Below are 21,682 nucleotides of genomic sequence, written 5' to 3'. Positions count from 1 at the left end.
GCAGTCACTGCCCCTTCCCCGAGCCGGAATGAGTCTCCTGGGCTCACGGCCTGAAGTGGAATTAAAAACGGATTTTTCCGTCTACGTGCAAGGAGCACACCCTCCTGCTACAATTACTTCAGTTTATACTTTTACCACCCGGCGGCCAGGACCCTAGGAAGCGCCACAAAACCTAGGCGGGATAGCCAGGAGGGCAACGAGGCCCCACCCCCTTCCGGCCCGGAACTGCGCGTGCGCCTCCCAGGCCAGGCTGGATGGAAATTCCCGCCGACCCCCTCGGAATTTAAAGGGCCCGCTGCCTTCCCGAAGTTGGTCTGAAGGCAAGGGCTTGTTGGTTGTGGACAGCACTTTGTCATGGGACCTGTACGGTTGGGGATGTTGCTTTTCATTTTGGCTGTGTATGGCGCTTGGGTTGCGACGCCGAAGGAGGAAGACGATGACACAGAACGCTTGCCCAGCAAATGTGAAGGTATCTAAAGGGAGTGGCCCCTATTCGCATCCCTCAGTCCATCTCCTTAGTCTGGACAGGACCAAATGGACCGTGATTGGCGGGCCACTCGATCTCCTTGAAGACCTGAGGGAGATTCTGGTGGAGTCTGGCTGAATTTGAAGGGGGGTCAAGGGAGGGAATGCATAGAGCTACCCCACAGCGGTGGCACTACAATTCCCATAGGGCATCCAGAGGAAGTCCGCTTTTTCTTGCTTGCGTAGCCCCACTGATCTGTGGGAATTGTAGTTCAGAGACTATAGGCCCGGGATCACCTACTCTACTGAGCATCTAAAGTGTGTTCCCCCATGACACTAAACCTAAGCCTGGGGAGCCTGCAGGAGCTGGGTGTGAGGCTCATACCTGTGGACATCCTGTGCTCCACCCCTGCAGGGAAGCTCTCAAATTACAGGCCCCACGCTGTGGGGAGGGTTTGGGTGTATGTAAATACCGCCCTGAAGCTCATAAAGAGGAGGCCCCAGAAATGGAGGAGGTTCCCCATACGTGTGAGGTTTTGCGGAGGGTGTGTACTTATGGATTTTACTGTGAGCAGCGTCTTATGTGGCTGCATGACAGTGGTGACTAAGTGGGGGAAGGGGAAATACCAGAGCTGCACCACTGAGTTCCCTGGTTTGTTTCCTTCCTGACTTTAATTTCTTCCCTGGATTCTTTTTCTCCTCACCCCACCCCACCCTGCATTTCCATATGACCTGAGCCTACCTCGCCTCTCCTCCTTGCTGTAACACCTCTGCAGGCCTCCTGCTGCAATCAGAATACACCCGTTTCGGGCACACTATAGAAGTCTCTTTGCTGTATGGCCCCCACCGCTCTTATATTTCTGTACCTCTGCTCCTGGCCTCAAAGTGCCCATGATTCAGCCACATTGAACTTCACAGCTGTCACTGAGCCGGCCTTATCCCCTTGCGCTCTGTGGCTCAGCACACTTTTTCCCTTGGCCTAAAATAACCCTCTCCCTTCTATATTTGATTCTTCAAGACCGAGTTTAGATGTCAATTCCTTTGGAAGCCTTCTTCCTTTTCTGTCACCTCCCACTATATTGTAAGCCCTTGGAGGGAAGGAGAGTACCTGTGTCTCCAAGGTCCTAGCATAGTGCCTGGAACATCTTAGGCACTTTTGTTACCTGCCCTGTGTTTAGCTTGCTCGGTACTTCCGTGTAGGCCACTCCCTTTCTTGCGACCCACCTCGTGCCAGGCCAGGTGCTAATTGCTGGCAGACAGGGCGGCACCAGACGCAGTGCTCATCCTTAAGGAAATCACAAGCTAGCAGCAAGTCAGTAAAAGACCACTGAATGCATTTTGTGTTTCCTAAAGAGACCGAATCTCTTGTTAACCTCTAGTGTGGGGCCCATCACACCGCACTGTCATCATTTTTACCCAACTACATCAGCAATGTCCCGTGGATAGGGACGGTGGGTCTTACTGCCCTCATGCATACAGGAGCTCAAAAGATAACTGCAGAATAAGAGCAAACATTATGCAGTGCCCACTATATGCCAGGCATTATTCTAGGGGCTTTACAGAGCTTGATTTATTTAATCCTCACCATACCCCTACGAAGGAGGTTCTGCGCTATTGTGATCTCTGTTGTAGAGATGCACAAACCAAGGCACAGCAGAATTGCCACATAGCTATTAAGTGGCTGAGTCAGGATTCTAACCCAGCCAGTCTGGCTCGAGTCTGCTGCTTTTGCTCACCTACAGAATGAGTTGTGGGGATGTTTGTTTATCTTTCACATCCTTGTGGACATCTAGTGTGTAAGTTGCTGAGCCTGGAGCTGCAGGAAAAGCTGAGTCGCACTGGCCGATCTCGGGAGGTGCTGGAGCTGAGGCAGGTGCTAGACACTGGCAAGAGAAAGAGGCACATCCCCTACAGTGTTTCGTGAGTCACTCTTGTTGATCCTCTACATTCTGACCCCTGAGGGACGCTCCTACAGCGTCTAAGAAATCTCTGTTTCCCCTCTTCTCACAGAGAGACAAGGCTGGAAGAGGCCTTGGAGAATTTGTGCGACCGGATCCTGGATTACAGTGTTCATGCCGAGCGCAAGGGCTCACTGAGATATGCCAAGGTCAGACTCTTCCCTAGGGCAGCGTCCCACTTTTCAGAAACAACAGTGGGTATCCCCTGGGACCCATCTCCCTCCGGCTCTGGAGAGTGTCCCCTCCCCATTGTTAGTCTCCCTCATGTCGCCCTCATGGAGTTCACCCCTCAGTCTATGGTAGTTGACACAATGCAGCTGTGGCAGAAAGGGGAAGGAGGTGGGGCAGTGAGCTGGGCTGATCCCAGATTCCTATCTCTCAGGGTCAGAGTCAGACCATGGCAACGCTGAAAGGTCTGGTGCAGAAGGGGGTGAAGGTGGATCTGGGGATCCCTCTGGAGCTGTGGGACGAGCCCAGCGTGGAAGTCACGTTCCTCAAGAAGCAGGTAGGACATGATACTGCACTGCCCAGGGCAACGAGAAGGGAACCTAGATCCTTGGGAAGTCCACCTCTGAGCAGGGAGAAGGGGACAGAATGAAGACTCTGTCATTGATTGAAGTGGGCCCAGAAACATATCAAGGAATAATAATAGAGGCTGATAATATTTACTACCACATACTGAGCACCTACTATGTGCCAGATTTGGACCCACATACTTTCCAGCTGCTGCCTCATTTTACCCTCACAACAACTTTAGGTGGTAGGTACTGGTACCATGTCCCATTTTATAGGCAAGGATCTGAGACACAGAGTGTTTAATAGCCTACTTGGCAGAAGAGGTGCTAGTAAACGTTTGTTTGAATGAATGAGGATCACTGCCCTGGAAGCCAAGTTTAGCTTCCTGCTCTTCAGGGTGGGGTGGGCAGACAGGAGTGAAGAGCAGAAAGGAGGGTTTCCAAAGCCCAGAAGAGTAGACTCCCTTCTGACCCTTGTACTTGATCAGTGTGAGACAATGCTGGAGGAGTTCGAAGATGTCGTGGGAGACTGGTACTTCCATCATCAGGAACAGCCCTTACAGCATTTTCTCTGTGAAGGTCATGTGCTGCCCCCTGCTGAAACTGGTAAGTGTGTGGGGCTGGCCCCTTTGCCGCCAAGCCACAACCAACCTCCCCTACCTACCAGACTAATATCTAAATTGTTTTTCTAACACCCAACCTAGCGTGTCTACAGGAAACTTGGACTGGAAAGGAAAAGATCACGGATGGGCAAGAGAAGACAGAAGGGGAGGAGGAGGAAGAAGAGGAAGAGGAGGAAGAGAGGATCAACACACCAGGGCACTCCAAGCGTGACCCAGAGGATCTTTGACTCTTGCCTTTGAGCCCCCAGGAGGGGCAGGAGTCATGGAGAAGAACCCTCTGAAATCTGAGCTCTCCATGCTCCACATAAGGGCATGTGTGTATGTGTGAGTGATCCCACCCCGGAGCTTGTAGCTGTTCTCTCCTGTTTGGTCTCAGGTAGGATCCTGGTGGTGCAGCACAGCAAGGCTATGGGGACAAAAGCAGGAGCAGGAGGCAGAAGGCCTGCTCCAACAGATGAGTCCTCTGCCTGCCATCTAGCCCCTTAACTGGCAGGTGTGTGTGTGTGTGTGTGTGTGTGGTGACAATGCTGAAGGCTTTCCCCTTTAAATCTCTCTACTACTTCCCACCCCACCCAGAGGTCAGTGAAGCCATTGGAGCTATGGGTCTCAGGGGAAAGGCACTTTGTCCTCCGGGTCCGTTTTTAGACCCTTACAAGGAAGAAGCCAGCTCGGACATTCTCTACGACCTATACACACTGCCTGCGTCAAGGTTACAACCCAAGAAACTGAACAAAAAGGGGACACTACGAAGATGGGGCGGTGTTTTTAAGTTAGGTGGGGTAGATATTTGGTCTACTTCATACAAATTTCACCGAGGGCCCACCATGTAATTTCACAGGTGCCAAATTTTCTACATCGCTAGTAAATTTTTAAAAATACCACCTGGGCCCCTAGTTTCAAACAACTTCCCTGCACACATCATACCTGGCCGATATAGCAGCGCCCAGAGAATGGGGCCGTTGGTCGCCCGCTGTTGGAAGCTAATGGTGGTTTGTAATTTGCAGTCCAGGGAGGCTGGCAGGGGTGCCCCGGCTGCTAACCATTTAGACGCGGGTCCGTGCCACCCTTTCGGCGCGTGCCGGGGAATGCACCGGAATTACGAAACCGCGTCCGGCTGCGCGTCTCGGCCACCATACTCCGGGTTTACGGGAGCTCGCAGAGGACAAAATTTCGCGCGCTTTTCCGAGGACTGGTCTAACCTTGCAGGGAGGCAAGAATTAGGAGAAGCGGTGAAACTAGGTCCAAGGCGGGAAGCGCCTCGGTAAAATTGAGGGAAATAAAGAGGATATCCTTTGAGGGATGATGGGTGAGGACCTACCACAACAGAAGCGTGGCGGCGGCCGAAAACAGAGGGACTGGCGGGGTTCAAGCTAAGGGAAGCTTGGACGATACCATCTACGGATGGGGGGTTAGGGCGATACCATCTTGAGGGAGTTAGGGGGTGGCAAAGAACAGACTTGGAAGGTGCTACTTGGAGGAGGCGGGGCGCACGTGGGAACCCAAAGGGACTGGGCAGTCGCCCACATCCGCACTTCCCTTCCCCAGCCGTCCCGATCCTGCCATGAGCGCTGCGGTGCGGACCGAGCCGCTGCGCGGGGAGCCGCCTCTGCTGGTGCGCGGCCACCCCTACTCGGTGGTGGTCCTGCTTCAGGGCTACGCGGAGCCGGAGGGGGTCGACGACGCGGTACGCGCCGACGGCTCCGTGACGCTTGTGCTGCCTCAGGCCTGGGGCTCAGCCTCCAGCCACCAAGAGTCCCCGCCCCACAGCGGCGGGGCGAAGACCGCCCTGGAAGAGGCGGCCCGTGGCCCCATCCTCGTGGACACTGGGGGCCCCTGGGCTCGGGAGGCGCTCCTGGGGGCCCTGGCGGGGCAGGGCGTGGCCCCTGGAGACGTGACGCTGGTGGTGGGCACCCACGGACACTCGGATCACATCGGGAACCTGGGGCTTTTTCCTGGGGCGGCTCTGCTGGTCTCGCACGACTTCTGCCTCCCCGGAGGCCGCTACCTCCCGCACGGGCTAGGTGAGGAGCGGCCCCTGCAGCTGGGCCCCGGGCTCGAGGTGTGGGCCACGCCGGGCCATGGGGGCCAGCGAGACGTAAGCGTGGTGGTGGCGGGCACGGCCCTGGGCACCGTGGTGGTGGCAGGCGACGTGTTTGAACGCAGCGGAGACGAAGACTCATGGCAAGCGCTGAGCGAAGACCGGGTGGCCCAGGAGCGGAGCCGGAAGAGGGTCCTAGGTACTGCGGACGTAGTCGTGCCTGGTCACGGAGCCCCCTTTAGGGTGGTCAGAGAAGCCCCTCAGCCACGGAACTGATGTCCAGAAGACCAGAGGTCAGTGTGATCGCTTCCAGCCCCCTTGCAAGAGGCCGGTTTTCCAGCGAGGACAGTCATCTCTATCACTGGTTCTGCAACCAAACTAGGACCAAGGACTGGCTCAAGCCGAGTGCCACCTCTTGGGGGGGGGGGGTTCCCCGTAAAGTGGGAGAATGTTCTTGGGAGGGTCGTCCAAAATAAAAATAGGAAACTGCGTGGAAAATCATAAAGCCCTAAGGTAAATGCAAATCCTTAATGGAGATAATCATGCAAATTTGGTAATTAACAACTGCACCAGGGGGGCACTCCGGCCAATTGCTTCTTTCTCACAAGATGCAGGCTTGCTGAGAGAAGGTGCAGGGCACAGAAGTAACACCTTAGTCACCTGCCTTTGATCCATCTGTTGTTCATTGGAGGAATGGTTCCAGCACTACCCTAGGTCGTGGGGATGCAACAGTGAGCAAGCTAGACAAACTCCCTGTTCCTTATGGAGCTTACACTCTGGAGAGACAGACAACTAATAATAGTAAACCAGATAATTACAGATTGTGTTTAGTGATATGAAAGAAAAGGAGAGCAAGACAGTGGTAGAGTGCCTGGATGGGAAGATGGCTTATTTAAGGTGGTCAGGAAAAGCCTATGAGGAGACGATTTTTAATCAGGGAGCTGAATGGGAAGAAAGCCAGCCATATGAGGGTCTGGCAGATGTGCATTCCAGGCAGAGGAACAGCAGGTATAAAGGTCCTGAGGCAGGACGACTTGACTTGCTTGAGCAGGAAGAAGAGCATGGGGTTGGACGGCAGAGGAGAGTGACAACAAATGATGTAGTTTTCGGCCGGGCCATCACGGACCACAGTTAGGGCTTTGGATTTATACTGAGATATAAATTTGGCTTTGGCTTTTGAGCAGGCTAATGGCGGTCTCATTTAAAGTAACTACTCTTTAAAAAAAAAAAAAAAAATGAAGTAACTACTCTTGTTCTGAGTAGAGAAGTGGTCAGAGTAGGACAAAAATAGAATGGGCTGGACTGGTTAAGAAACTACTATGGCCTTTCAGGCCAGAGAAGTCAGTGACACCCACTTTTATCCTAGAATTCCTATATGGCTCTGGTCCTCTTCACAACTGTGTCCCAGGCCCTCCATGCACACAGTCCCAGGACCCACAGAAGCACTCAGATGGGGCAGATGAAGGAGAGGAGCAAATCCACCTTGTTGCAGATGAACCACCCTGGGGGGGGCAGGTACCACGGGGCAGGGCCTGACTGGGGGTTATTTCCCTGGTGTCCACAAAGGCCAGGTGGAGGTCCCCAAATGCAGCGCAGAGGGGCCGGTTCACCTAGAGGGGAAACCAGCAGCTGCCCCACACACAGACTTGGAGTCGGTGTTGCCCAGTTTGATGACCACAGAGTGCGGGGTTCCCAGGCCAACAGTTCAGCCACAGCTTGCCCAGATCCCTGCCAGTCACCAAATAAAGACAAATGGAGTGAAGGTGGCCATGTGGGGGACCCAGCCTCAGAACTACCATGCCGTGGGGGCCCTTGGCCAGCTCTTCTAGCTTCTGGGCCACGCAGTGCCAGGAGGCTACTGGTGTGTGGAAGAGAGTACAGGCGCCAGCTGTGGGCCCATCAGTGCAGCACTGTGGCCTTCGGGGACCCTGGCTGATATGTGGAGTGCAGCTCCAACACCTTCAGGGCTGTAGGGAGGATGAAAAAGGGGCAGATGGGGGTTATGTAGAACAATGCATGTTCAACTCATACAAATATGAACTCCAGTCCTGACTCTCTTTTTCCAGAACGTGGTCCTCTGCCCATGACTCAGGTCTGGTCATGTAGAGAGCAACACATCTCTTTGGCCACACTGATTGTCTCCAGGATGGACAGGTCACCTAAGCTAGTTGAGGCGTGGCCATCTGAGGGGTTTTGCTGGAGTTAGTGGAAAAAAGTAGTTCTTCCCTGAAAGACTGACATGGGAAAGGTACGGAACTGTTGAATCCCTATAGTTACATATATCACGATGTGTACACCTGAAACCAATACTCCACTGTTAGCTAACTGGAATTTAAATAAAAACGTAGGGGTGCCTGGGTGGCTCAGTGGGTTAAGCTTCTGCCTTCGCCTCAGGTCATGATCCCAGGGTCCGGGGATCAAGCCCCGCATTGGGCTCTCTGCTCAGCAGGGAGCCTGCTTCTCCCCTCTCTCTCTGCCTGCCTCTCTGCCTACTTGTGATCCCTCTCTCTGTCAAATAAATAAAATCTTTTTTAAAAAGTTAAAAAAATAAAAACTTAAAAAACTGACTTGAGAAAATAGGTCATATGCCACCTTGTGGGAAGAGCCCATGGGCCCTGAGACCCAGTGGAGGCCAAGGATGAAACTGAACAGTAGGGGGCAGAAATGAGCAGTTCAGAGAAAAAGATCTTGAGAGAGACTAGCTAGAGCTCTGAAAACCAGACCAACCCCTGCGTTCTTCAGCAACCTGGGCTATGGGCGTCTGCGTGGCTCAGTGGGTTAAAGCCTCTGCCTTCCGCTCAGGTCATGATCCCAGGCTCCTGGGATCGAGCCCCGCATCGGGCTCTCTGCTCAGCAGGGAGCCTGCTTCCTCCTCTCTCTCTGCCTGCCTCTCTGCCTACTTGTGATCTGTCAAATAAATAAATAAAATCTTTAAAAAAAAGAAAAAAAGAAACCTGGGCTAATCCCCCCTTTGCTGCCTGAGCTGCTTTCTGCTTTCAGTCACAGCAAAAGGAGTCCTGGGAGGATAAAAACACTCGTGGAAATGACCCATTAGAGAGGCTGAAGGAACCGTGGGAAGGCAGCCTTGGACGGTGAGGCCCAGGGTGATTATCCTCTTAGAAGTTTCTTCCAGCTTCCCTTTTGGGTAAACTCTTGGGAAAACTTGACCCATATGGTTAGATGCTTCTACTCACAGATATTCAGGGGCTCCACCTTCTCTGCAGCATAAGCCAAACTTCCTCTCCCAGTCCTAAAACCAACTCTGCTCTAGCTGGGCTGGGTCTGCCTGCCTGTCTCCTTCCTCCTCCTCCCGCAGGCCTCTGATCCCGCTTTCTTTCCTGCTGTCGTCCCTCTCCTGTACCATCCCAACCATCCAGGCTCAACTCAGCTCATCTCCTACAGAAAAGCGCCCTCTGAATTTTCCACCCCTACTTTATTTATTATTTTTTTTTAAGATTTTATTTATTTATTTGACAGATAGAGATCACAGGTAGGCAGCGAGGCAGGCAGAGAGAGAGAGAGGAGGAAGCGGGTTCCCCGCTGAGCAGAGAGCCCGATGTGGGGCTCGATCCCAGGACCCTGGGATCATGACCTGAGCCGAAGGCAGAGGCTTTAACCCACTGAGCCACCCAGGCACCCCTCCACCCCTACTTTAAACTCTTGTAACGCATTCCCTGTATTATTCAGCAGTAGATAGGGCTGGTGTTGGTTATTTTTTTGGGTAACGTCCTCTCACCACTGTGTCCCTTGAGAGCAGAAACTGAGAAAAATGTTTCTCTGAATGCTCCAGAACTTGGTGTTTTGTCTGTAACACCATGTGATAAACAATGCTCTTTTCCTGATTTCTCTGGGCATCTGTTCCCTGTGGCCCAGCTCTGACTCCTTGCCCAGGACATCAGTGTCTGACCCTGCCCAGGCTCTGGAGAAGCTCCAGTATCCTGTCCGATCTGCAAACACAGGGGCACCACTCAAAGTCCTCCCTGTTCACTTCTTCCTACGGTAAGCTCCAGGTGTCTTGCCAGGGGGCTTTGGGGCAGGGATCCCAGGGTAGGATGAGAATTGATGGGTCAAAGCTGTAGGAGGGAGAAAAAAATAATAGGGCTAAATAACAAGAAGTTCCCCAAAGCAAGCAACCAGCTTGTCTGAGGACAAAGAAGCTAGAATGATGCCCAAGGGCCCGACCCCATCAGCTCATCCCGGGCCGGTCCCATGGTGGGGGTGGGGGGAGGGGGGAAGAAGGGCCGGGACCCCAGGAGCCCGGCCTCAGGAGGCTGGAGGTGTCCCCCCTGACGATGACGCCTCCAGTGACCTGGACCTGGAGCAGTTCCTGGAAGATGTTGGGAAAGAGCCAGAGCAGCTGGAGGAGCCGTGGTGTGGAGATGATGCTGGGGACTTCACCTTGGCCGCCTTCGAGGAATAGCTGTGTGCACCGGGTCCCTGCTGCTCTCTCACCCCCTGCCCTGCTCGCAGCAGGGAGAACCCCTCAGAGGGTCCCTGAGAAGCTGCCAAGTGTGGGGCTTGGTCACCGGCTACAGGTCAACTGGCTGAAGTCCTAGCTGTGCAGTTCCCGTGTTAATAAAACAGGTTACCGCTCTCCACAGCTGGTCTCTAACCCCGTGCTTCCCTTCGGCTTCCCTCCCTCCCCTCCGCTCCCTGGGGCACGTCCCTGTGTCTGTGGGAGGCTGGCACAGTCTGAGGGATCTGGGAGGGCCGGGACGCCTGAGTCTTGGGAGAAGGCCGTCGTTGGGGAGGGCAGGTCTGGGTTCAGACCCCTGCTCAGCCACTTACTAGGCGTGTGGCCTGGAGAAAAGCGCTAACCCCTGTGGTCCTGTTCAGGGCTCGGGTGAGCGCATCCAGTCTGGGCTCAGCTTGTTGGAGGCACCTAAATGAGGTGGTGCACTTGGCACGTGCGTGTTCGTTCTGATCAGAGGGGAAGGGGAAGGGGTAGAGGAGGGCCAGACCCTGGCTTCTGGGCTGACTGCCAGCGTCGGGGTTTATTGTGTCCCGCCCCTGAGGCAGTCACCCAACTCCAGTACTAGGGGAGGGATCTCGGGTGTGACCCTTTATTAGAATTCATTCGTGATGAGAAGACAGAAATGGAAGGAGCCATCAGTTTTCTCCTTAGATGCCTTCGGGCAAATTCTACCAGACTCTTGTGGGCAAGGGCTGGGAAGGTGGAGAGGGGGTTGGAGCAGATGGCTCTGTCTGTGGTCCTTGGAGGCCTTCCACACCCACTGGCTTCTGAGTCTTCCAGTCTGGCCGGGGTCCTTATCAGAGGCTGTGACCCGCTGGGCAGCTCAGTCTAAGGAAGTCATCCTCCAGTCCCACTCGTCAGGCCTTTCTGGGAGAATATAGTGTCTCCTCCTGGGGGCCCTCCTTGGGAGGGAGGCAGGGAGGTGCTGCTGGTGGCGAGGAGCTGGGGAGGGTGGGGGAGTCATAGAGGGTGGGGCTGTCGTCCTGGGCTTCATCCTGGCCAGAAGGAAGGAGACGGGGGTGAGACCGTGGACGGGAGCGGCAGCTGTTTCTCTCCTGCCTTGCTAGCCTCATGGCTGGGACCTGGGTCTGAGCTGCGGCCCGTTCCTCTCTGGCCTCCCCCACTGAAACCTGCCAGTCTCCCCGCCCCCCTCTTCTCTTCTCATCCCCCCCCCCACCCAGTCTATCTGCAGTGTTTCCCTAGGATTGGCCCCTGCTTCACAGACATGCCCTCCACCACCCAACACCATCTAGGAGGTCCCACCATCCACGGAGACAACCCTGTGGACACACGGGACTCCTGCGTCCCCCAAACTCCAGGACCCTCTATCCCACCATACCCTGGACTTTTTTCTTTTTTAATCTCTGGGACTGAGAACTCCGAAATTAAATGCCAGCATCATTTCTATGCTACAACTTTCTTTCCTTCCAGCTTTCTCCTATTATCATCCTGCTTGCTATGCCTGTGCTTTGACCCCATGAACTCTTGTCCCTTAATAATCCACTTTCTTTCAGGCTGTCCAAGCTCCCTGCTGATCCTCTCCTCTGCATTCCCCCCTCGCACGAGCTCCTTGACCTCTCCCGTTCCCCTGTCCTTAGGCCACACTTAGTTGACACATCTCTAATTCTGGATGAGGCCTATGACAGCGAATGCTCTTTGCTTACCCAATTTCCATTCATTTCTTTCTACTCAGTTATAGAACCTTGACTTTATTTGGGGTGGCAGCGTGCTCCCCTACTGATAGATGTGGGGAAAATGACTATATCCTCGCCAATACGATTCAAGGGGAAGTTGTGGGTAGGATTTTCAGGAAGACTGTTTAAAGGACAAACAGCTGCAGGATGGTCTTTTTGTCCTTTCTTCCTTCCTCCTGTTTCCTGCCTGGATTCTGAAATGATGGCTGGAGTCTGAGCAGCCATCTTGGATCAGGAGGCAACCTTCAGGATAGAAGACAGGAGCCAGGACAGTGAGCAGGAAGTTAGAAGCCTGAGTGCTTGAGGACAGCAGCCTCTGCCATCCACCTCCTCATCCTTTTCTGTGAGGGGAAACAAGGAACTCTGTCTTAGGTAAGCCCTGTTACTTTTTGTCTCTGATGCCAGCAGGGGAACATAACTTCTAACCAACCATTCTAGAAGTTTCTACACCTGCATGGGGGAGACATGATCATGCGCAGTGATGCTTTTACAGAGCTCTGGCATCTCATCTGGGTGGAATCCTGAAATACCATCTTCTGTTCCCTCAGTGACTGTCACAGCTCTTCCTCTCCGACCCTCAGCCTCACTCTAGAGACAACTGCTGTGACTTTTCCTCTGCAGAATGAAGAGCAATTTGTATATGTTGAGTTTGTCAATATTTTTCTTCATGGCTTTTAGGTTTTACATCATACTTAGGGAGGGCATCTCCACTGCATTGACATAAGATGGTCTCACATGCTTTCCTCGAGTATGGGGTTATTTTCCCCCTCATTTAACTCTTTGATTGATCTCTGTGGAAGTTATTTTGGTGCGAATTATGAGATAATATTATTTTCTCCAGATGGCTGCTCACTTGTTCCAGCACCGTGTGCTGAGTGACTCTCATCTTTCCCCATTGATTAGAAATGCTGCTTATTAGCCTACTAAATTCCTGAATTTATTTTGATCTGTTTCATCCTGCCTATATTGGGGCTTTTCTCTTCTCGGATATTGGTTTATCTGTGTTTTCATAGGACAGGATCGAATCATTTTAATCATTACAGCTTAAAATTGCAGGCACTAATGCTCATATGGTCCTTATTCTGTGCCAGGATCTACTCTCGATGCGTTCCATGTGATTGTCAGGACAACCCCCGGGGTGAGTGTGACTCTTCTCGTTTTACCGACGTGTGAGCTGGGGCAGGGAGTAATAGTACCGCTGCACCGGAGTTTCCGCAGCCAGAACCTGACTGCAGCCGTCCGGACTCTGTGCTCTTCACTCTGTGCTTTAGTATCTCCCGCAGCTAATCTCCTCTCACTGAAAGTTTTCTTCAGAGGAATTTCAGATCAATACTGGAGGCTGGTGGGGTGTAAATGATGAACGCCTCTAGCCCTGTCCTCTTGAGCTATAGATGCAGACACCCACACTGCTGAGGGACATCTCTACGCAGAGACCACACAGGCACATCTCCAACATATCCCAGACTAAGGAACCATCGTCCTCCCCCAAACATGGTCTTGACCCCTGTGTTCTCTAATTTGCTTGGTGGTTTCCCCATGGACTCATTCACCCTAGTTCTTCCTAATCCCTTGCCTCTATGCCAGTCCAATCCCCAAGTCTTACTGGTTTTCCTTCTTAAACTGTTCCAGGATCTGGCTCTCTCCCTCCACCCACTGCCATAGACTGGCCCTGCCTGGCCCACCTCTGGCCCCACCTCTGGCCCCACCTGCACAGACTGATGGATCCGGAAGGCAGAGCTGAGGTTGCCACTTCCCTGCTTCACGTTGCCTCTGGGATTAGAGGCTCTTGGGAGTCATTTCCAAGGTTCTCTTCTCCCATCACCAGCCTCTTGCACAGCACTGAGCTACCTACAGTTTCCTCACTGACTTCCTGCCCCTATATGGATAGTGACCTCTTCACTACCCTCACTGCATGGCTAGTTCTCATATTTTACAGGGTCACTTCCTATGGGAAGTCCTCTCTGATTCTCCTCCTTTCTCCAGACCTACACAGCTCTTTGCAAATGAGGCAAAGATGTCCCCTCCCTCCAGCTCTGAGCTCCTTGAAAGCAGGACCTATGCTTTATTTTCATTTGTTATCTCCAGTCACCCTGCTCCAGGGTCTGGAGCACCGGTTCCCAAACTTGATTACGCACACATAAGCACTTGACTTTTAAATTGGAGATACCAGGGCACCTGGGTGGCTCAGTGGGTTAAGGCCTCTGTCTTGGGCTCAGGTCATGATCCCAGGGTCCTGGGATCCAGCCCCGCATCGGGCTCTCTGCTCAGCGGGGAGCCTACATCCCCCTCTCTCTCTGCCTGCTGCTCTGCCTACTTGTGATCTCTCTGTCAAATAAATAAAATCTTTAGAAAATAAATAAATCTTATAAAAAAAAGAAAAGAAAAATGCAGAGTCCCAAGCCCAGACCTCAAGCCCAGCAGGGAGCTATATATAGATAGATAGATAATTTAAAGATTTACTTTATTTATTTGACAGATAGAGAGAGAGAGAGAGAGATCTCAAGCAGGCAGAGAGAGAGGGAGAAGCAGGCTCCCGGCTGAGCAGAGAGCCCCATATGGGGCTCAAACCCAGGACCCCGAGATCATGACCAGAGCCGAAGGCAGAGGCTTAACCCACTTAGCCACCCACGTGTCCCAGGGAACTATATTTTTTAAAGCAGAATGACCCGGCATCATTCTGATGTAGGTGGTTCTGAGAAACACCCAGTTGGGAAGCTCGGTGGGGACCATGGCCCGGAACCACTTACCTTTGCTTCTCTTCCACCTGAGGCAGAGTATCAGTCCCAAAATTGCAGTTTTGAGCACAGTGTTGGCCAGTGTCACTATGACCACAGGTTCCACACTCATGGGTGAAGATGCTGAGCTCCTATTGCCTTCCAAGACACTGAGGCCAGTGGTGGTGGGGCCAGTGGTGGAGGGGCCATGGATGGTGGGGGCAGCGGTGGTCGTCTTGAGAGCTGAGAAGACATGAAAATTTAGCAGATTCTCCCCTGGAGGACTGGAGGTTTCTGGATGAAACTGTCACATCTTGTTCCCTACTTTGGGGAACACTGCGGGGGGGACGACTCTCTGAAGCTGTCACACAGGGAGGGAGTAATGAATCCACATCACCCAGCTTAGATGCTGACTCTACCTCCCATCAGTGGTGTGACCTCAGAACCTCATTTCATCGCTGACAAATAGGGATCCCTAAACTCTAGCCTCAGGCATCCCAGGCACAGAAGAGACAATCCTCAGGGCTGGGGAATTCCCGGAGAGGCCAAGACCCCATGTCCTTGTCCTCTTGGAGGCCGATGTGCAGAAGCCACGCTGACTGGAGGCCTGGGAGAAAGTGCTTGTCTGCTACTGGGCTGTAGGATCTGTTAGGATTTCTGGATGCTTTGGGGTTTCCACCAGATAAATTTCCCAGAGAAGAATCTCCTGATTTCTTGCCCTTAGGGGGATGGGGGATACCAGCTGGGTTGCCTGAGAACTGGGAGGCATCTAAGGGGGCTGGGCGATTAGGGTCTCATCAGTTCACCAAATCTCCAGTTTGAAGGACTGGTCCCTTGCCCCCAGTATGCCTAGGGTAGTGCCCCCAAAGTCCCTCTCCTGCATCCTTTCTGGAAAGCAAATCTCCAGTCTCTGCTGGGCGGGGAGGAGGCCCAGAGGTTTCCCTGCTTCTTCAATAGATTCTCGCCCAATCTTCCAGCTTTCTGATGCCCTTGCACTCCCACTGTCAGGCATTCTGGGGCCGCCCTTGCTGAACTGTCAGGGGGGTTTTGTAGTTAAAAAATTGCCTTTCTTCCGGGTCTCCCCACTGCTGGTTTAGGGCTAAGCTCCCCTGGTCTCCTAGGCCAGGTACATTAGTCTACGTGTTTCCAGCTTCCCAAATACTGTTTTTGACCACGTGACTCACATACTTTTTTTGTCCTTGTGGATTTTGTCTTTTAAAATTCCCTTTGCTAGAAGAACTCAAACTATCACTCTTTGAAGATGATATGATACTATATGTGGAAAACCCAAAAGACTCCACCCCAAATCTGCTAGCACTTGTACAGGAATTTAGTAAAGTGTCAGGATATAAAATCAATGCACGGAAATCAGTTGCATTTCTTTACACCAACAACAAGACAGAAGAAAGAGAAATTAAGGAGTCAATCCCATTACAATTGCACCCCAAACCATAAGATACCTAGGAATAAACCTAACCAAAGAGGCAAAGAATCTCTACTCAGAGAACTATAAAGTACTCGTCAATGAAATTGAGGAAGACACAAAGAAATGGAAAAATGTTCCATGCTCATGGATTGGAAGAACAAACATTGTGAAAATGTCTATGCTACCTAGAGCAATCTACACATTTAATGGAATCCCTATCAAAATCCCTTCCAGTTTTTTCAAAGAAATGGAACAAAGAATCCTAAAATTTATAAGGAACCAGAAAAGACCTTGAATAGCCAAAGGAATATTGAAAAAGAAAGCCAAAGTTGGTGGCATCACAATTCCAGATTTCAAGCTCTATTCCAAAGCTGTCATCATCAAGACAGCATGGTACTGGCACAAAAACAGACACACAGACCAATGGAACAGAATAGAGAGCCCAGAAATAGACCCTCAACTCTATAGTCAACTAATCTTCAACAAAGCAGGAAAGAATGTCCAATGGAAAAATGACAGCCTCTTCAACAAATGGTGTTGGGAAAATTGGATAGACACATGCAGAGAAATGAAATTGGACCATTTCCTTACACCACACACAAAAATAGACTCAAAATGGATGAAGGACCTTTATGTGAGACAGGAATCCATCAAAATCCTTGAGGAGAACACAGGCAGCTACCTCCTTGACCTCAGCGGCAGCAACTTCTTCCTAGGAACATCGCCAAAGGCAAGGGAAGCAAGGGCACAAATGAACTATTGGGACTTCATCCAGATCAAAAGCTTTTGCACAGCAAAGGAAACAGTTAACAAAACCAAAAGACAACTGACAGAATGGGAGAAGATACTCACAAATGACATATCAGATAAAGGGCTAGTATCCAAAATCTATAAAGAGCTTAGCAAACTCAACACCCAAAGAACAAATAATCCAATCAAGAAATGAGCAGAGGACCTGAACAGACATTTCTGCAAAGAAGACATCCAGATGGTGAACAGACCCATGAAAAAGTGCTCCACATCCCTCGGCATCAGGGAAATACAAATCAAAACCACAATGAGGGGCACCTGGGTGGCTCAGTGGGTTAAAGCCTCTGCCTTCAGCTCAGGTCGTGTTCCCAGGGTCCTGGGATCGAGCCCCGCATAGGGCTCTCTGCTCAGCGGGGAGCCTGCTTCCTCCTCTCTCTCTCTGCCTGACTCTCTGCCTACTGTGATCTCTATCTGTCAAGTAAATAAATAAAATATTAAAAAAAAAAACCACAATGAGATACCACCTCACAATGGCTAAAATTAACAAGTCAGGAAATGACAGATGCTGGCGAGGATGTGGAGAAAGGGGAACCCTCCTACACTGTTGGTGGGAATGCAAGCTGGTGCAGCCACTCTGGAAAACAGCATGGAGGTTCCTCCAAAAGTTGAAAATAGAGCTACCCTACCACCCAGCAATTGCACTATTGGGTATTTACCCTAAAGATACAAACGTAGTGATCCAAAGGGGCACATGCACCCGAATGTTTATAGCAGCAATGTCCACAATAGGCAAACTATGGAAAGAACCTAGATGTCCATCAAGAGTTGAATGGATAAAGAAGAGGTGGTATATATATACAATGGAATACTATGCAGCCATCAAAAGAAATGAAATCTTGCCATTTGCAACGCCGTGGATGGAACTAGAGGGTATTATGCTGAGCGAAATAATTCAGTCGGAGAAAGACAACTGTCATATGATCTCCCTGATATGAGGAAGTGGAGATGCAACGTGGGGGGTTTGGGGGGTAGGAAAAGAATAAATGAAACAAGATGGGATCGGGAGGGAGACAAACCATAAGAGACTCTTCTCAAAACAAACTGAGGGGGGCCGGGGGGAGGGGGTTAGAGAGAGGGTGGTGGGGTTATGGACATTGGGGAGGGTATGTGCGATGGTGAGTGCTGTGAAGTATGTAAACCTGGCGATTCACAGACCTTTACCCCTGGGGCTAATAATACGTTATATGTTTATTAAAAAATAAAAATTTTTTAAAAAAATTCCCTTTGCTGTCATTTTAGTAGAGATTGGTAGGGAGGAGAGGTAAATGTGCATATAACCCAGCATTTGGCCCGAATTTATGTAATGTTTTCTAGTGAAAATTAAAGAAAATGAACATTCAAAAAATAATGTTGCATATTAGTAAAAAAAATAGAGGATTTAGAGGAAAGCATCTTGTGAGATATTTACATGATTTGTGGAAGAACACTGCGGAGGTTATTGAGGAATATAAATTAGGGGCCATTCCGGTGGGAAGATTGGACTTACACTGATTTCCGTTTCTCTCAATTGCCTTATAGGTTTAATGCAATTCTGGTTTTAAAAATACCTCTAAGTGTTTTATTCAGAACTTGGTGAGCTTATTCTAATATTCATGTGAAACAACAGACCAAAATAATAGTAAGGTTTTTGAGGAAGTAACGTGGTTCTGATGGACATAGACTTACCAGCCACTGAACCATGACAAGTTACAATCCCTAGAACAGTGTGGTAGCGACAAGAGAAAAGACAGGGAAATGGGGTTGACAGACCAGAAGTGGGTGCTATCCTACAAAAAGGCCAGGCCTATGAGTCAATGGAGAAGAGAAAAAAGATTCCATAAATGCAGTTGGGACGATTGATTTGTTTCTTGCTATGAAAATCAATTTAGTTCTTTACCTCACACCATATACCAAAAGAAATCCTCGCTAGATCAGTGAGTTTTACTGTCAAAAGAAAGCATACAAAAATCAGAAGAAAATAAAATATTTTCAGCCCTAGCAGAATACAGGATTTTGGGCTAAGACATAAAAAGAGGAATTTACAGAGGAGAATACAGTGATATTTTGATAAAAAGAAAACATCTGTATGTAAAAAGCACGATTAAGCCAACCACAGACTTCTCAGTTCTATTTGCTGCAAATTTCCCTTGGGTGATGTTTTTGTGTGGTGATACTTCACTTAAGTTAAACTTCTTTTTATTACTTCCCTATATTTTAAAAAATATGAGCATGAGGGGCGCCTGGGTGGCTCAGTGGGTTAAGCCGCTGCCTTCGGCTCAGGTCATGATCTCGGGGTCCTGGGATCGAGTCCCGCATCGGGCTCACTGCTCGGCAGGGAGCCTGCTTCTCTCTCTCTCTCTCTGCCTGCCTCTCTGTCTACTTGTGATCTCTCTCTGTCAAATAAATAAATAAAATCTTTAAAAAAAAATATGAGCATGAATATCCAATTAGTTGTACTAATTGAAAAAAATAATTTATTGCTGAAGAACTCAGAGCGAATGTGACTGAAACTGAGAAATGAGAAGAGTTAGGAGAATTAAGGAAGGAAGAGGAGGAGGGGTCTGAGAAGAGCCAAAATCTCCCCGAAATGGCCACTTACGGGAAGATGCAGGAGGTGCCCGAAATATAAACCCAAGCCTGTCTGGCCTAATTCAGTCGTGAGCCATTTTCTATTTGCTCTAAAACCAGCGCAGTGGTCCTGCGGGGCAGTGGTTACCAGGGCTGGGGACACAGACGGTGACCTTCCCGCCAGGAGCGGTGATGTGTAGTGTGGAACTGCCAGCTTGAGTAGCTGGAAAAAGCAAACCCCCGGTTTTTTGTTTTTAAGGATGTCTACAGACAGCGCACCCCCAGTGCCTGCTCCTGGGAGAGATGCCCTCCCCCCTGCTGTGGGGACCAACCCAGGTTCAAGTTCCCACGGGCTGCTGAGTTACATGGAGGATCAAGTAATGTAGCACATCCCATTATTCATGAACAATAGGTCAAGACAATGATAGCATCAGGTCAGCTGGTGAGGCTGAGCAGTTACTGGTTAAGCGGAGGCTCCAGGGTTAAACTGGGTTCAAGTCCCACCTGCACCACGATGGTAGCCTTGGGCGGGTCCTTAGGCTGTTCAAACCTCCGTGTCCCTATCTGTAGCAGGAAGAGGAGGGCAGTACCTGCTGTTACTGTAGGGCCCTGGGGCAGGTTAACCACAGGTGACACATACCAAGCTGTTCACGCCCAGGGCACAGTGAGTGGGAGCGGGAGCGGCTGTACTTCTGCTGCAGCCGTGCCTCTCAAAGGCCAGCAGGGAGGGGCAAGATCAAAGGGAACAACAGGGACAGTACAGGCAGAGGCAGGGACTAGGGATGGGGGAGCAAGGAGGGTAAGGAGTATGGAGGCAGGGGAGGAGGGAGATGGGGAAGGAGAGGAGGGATGGGACTGGGTGGGGAGCATTGTGGTCTGGGTTCCAAGGAGCAGAGCAGGAGAAGGAAGTGGGGGGATCAGGAAAACAGGTCATGGGGCGTTGTCAGGGGACCGGGCTCTCAGGTGGGTCATCTTTGGGTACCTGCTGGGTGTGCTGGGCTGAGCCCATGGCTGGGGAGACACAAGACTAGGGTTGGCTGGGGCTGTGCACATGGATGCATGACAAAGGGAAGGCAGCTCACATCCTGAAGAAGTCAGGACGGCCTGGGGGCAAGGGCAGGGAGACAGGCTGGAGGCCCCCCCTCCTTGCTTAGGGCAAGAAGGGAGGATAACTGGGGAGCCCAGAAGGTGCTGAGGCTGGGGGAGTGGGGCCTGGATCTGGAGAGAGCAGTGAGAGGGTGGCAAGGAGAGCAGCCCAGGCCTGGGGAGATGGCAGAGAAAGAGTAAAGTCGTCAGAGGGCTGGGGAGGAGGTGGTGTGGGGAGAGGAGTTTGAGAGAAGGGCACACAGGAAGAGTGGGGCCTGGGCCAGGCCTGGGGGATGCGGGCACCCTGGCCTTTAGGAGCCTCAGGGTGAGCGTGGTGGCTGCTGGGGCAGCTGGACTCACCGGGGGTGATGGTGAGTTTGGTTCCTTCCAGGGCCTGCCACAACCTCTTGCCGCATCTTAATGTTTCCACTTGGATCCGGCAAAAGTACATATTCCCATCCTTCTCCTGCAGGTTCGATATCTGCAGGGAGCCAGTCCTCTGACCCACTGACAATTCAAGGGAGATCCGGTTCTTGTAGTCCGGATGGATGAAACGCCGAGTACTGTTGTAGATGAACTCCCCATGGAAGTGTGTCCGTCTCAAGGCTACACTCACTCTGGGATCCTTGGCTAACTCCCAGTCGTGATAGAAGGAGAAACGGATGCGGACGGAGCCACCCTTGGGGGCTGAGAGGTGGTCGGTTTGGTTGATTCCATAGCTAGTACTTGGATCACATTCTGCTGAGCTACCTGCAGGAGCGGGGAGAGGTGAGACTTGAAGCCACTGGGAGAGATGAAGAGGATAACCCCAGCCCTTCTGACACCCTCCCCCATGGGCAGTAGTGGGACAGATAGTAGGACTGGCTCTCTGGCCTGGGTGTTCCCCTCCCCAGGCATGGGGTAGGGAGGAGGGTGAAGGATTGGGGCTGACCAGCACTATGGGACCAGCCCGTCTCTTGCGGGGGCCGGGAGGCCTGGCCAGCTCCCCCAGCAGACCCCCTCTCCAGCTGCCCAGCCACAGCCCTTGCTGGGGACTTGCTGGGCCTCAGGACAGAGCCAAGATGTCCCGGACACTCACCGGCCTGCAGACATGATGGCAGCAGCAGCAGAGACAGCAGCAGGAACAGTCCCATTGTCTCACTCTCCTCCTCAGGGAGGAGACGACAGCAGCTCCCTCAAGGCCAGAGGGGAGGCCCTAGGCCGTGCCTCCTTGGGGAGATGGGAGACACCCAGAGAGCGTGGATCAGGCCCCTTCAGAAGAGCAAGGGAGGGTGAGAGCCTTCCCCAAACTCACCCGTCGCCAGGGTGACCAGCACTTCCTTTATCAATCTG

General features: G+C 51.6%; 3 protein-coding genes across 5 annotated transcripts; 2 read left to right on the top strand and 1 right to left on the bottom strand.

The window, feature by feature from the left end:
* The first annotated feature begins 220 nt into the window (after positions 1 to 220).
* Positions 221 to 4,451, top strand: LOC111146067 (canopy FGF signaling regulator 4). The gene is made up of 6 exons (XM_022501444.1): positions 221 to 469; positions 2,259 to 2,385; positions 2,476 to 2,572; positions 2,806 to 2,928; positions 3,427 to 3,544; positions 3,643 to 4,451. The coding sequence occupies exons 1-6, from the start codon at positions 355 to 357 to the stop codon at positions 3,786 to 3,788; spliced, it is 726 nt and encodes a 241-aa protein (XP_022357152.1). The 5' UTR covers positions 221 to 354; the 3' UTR covers positions 3,789 to 4,451.
* A 322-nt stretch (positions 4,452 to 4,773) lies between these two features.
* Positions 4,774 to 10,195, top strand: LOC111145889 (metallo-beta-lactamase domain containing 1). 3 transcript variants are annotated; one of them, XR_002640510.1, is made up of 3 exons: positions 4,774 to 6,112; positions 9,473 to 9,598; positions 9,905 to 10,195. XR_002640510.1 is itself a non-coding variant. In XM_022501184.1 (2 exons), exon 1 carries the CDS (start codon positions 5,123 to 5,125, stop codon positions 5,873 to 5,875), a length of 753 nt encoding a protein of 250 aa, XP_022356892.1. In that variant the 5' UTR covers positions 4,774 to 5,122; the 3' UTR covers positions 5,876 to 5,892; positions 9,473 to 9,519. The 3 variants fall into 3 exon arrangements, 1 of the variants encoding a protein (XP_022356892.1); XR_002640509.1 differs by having other exon boundaries at positions 9,473 to 10,195; XM_022501184.1 differs by lacking the exon at positions 9,905 to 10,195 and having other exon boundaries at positions 4,774 to 5,892; positions 9,473 to 9,519.
* A 52-nt stretch (positions 10,196 to 10,247) lies between these two features.
* LOC111145891 (paired immunoglobulin-like type 2 receptor alpha) lies at positions 10,248 to 21,682 on the bottom strand. The gene is made up of 4 exons (XM_022501185.1): positions 21,429 to 21,682; positions 20,711 to 21,100; positions 14,515 to 14,724; positions 10,248 to 11,068 (listed from the first exon to the last, which is right to left on the bottom strand). Exons 1-4 carry the CDS (start codon positions 21,481 to 21,483, stop codon positions 11,064 to 11,066), a joined length of 660 nt encoding a protein of 219 aa, XP_022356893.1. The 5' UTR covers positions 21,484 to 21,682; the 3' UTR covers positions 10,248 to 11,063.

Source organism: Enhydra lutris, unplaced genomic scaffold, assembly GCF_002288905.1.
Source record: "Enhydra lutris kenyoni isolate GAN:26980312 unplaced genomic scaffold, ASM228890v2 scaffoldscaffold13, whole genome shotgun sequence".
NCBI lineage: Eukaryota > Metazoa > Chordata > Mammalia > Carnivora > Mustelidae > Enhydra > Enhydra lutris.
This window is presented reverse-complemented; position numbering and strand designations above follow the sequence as displayed.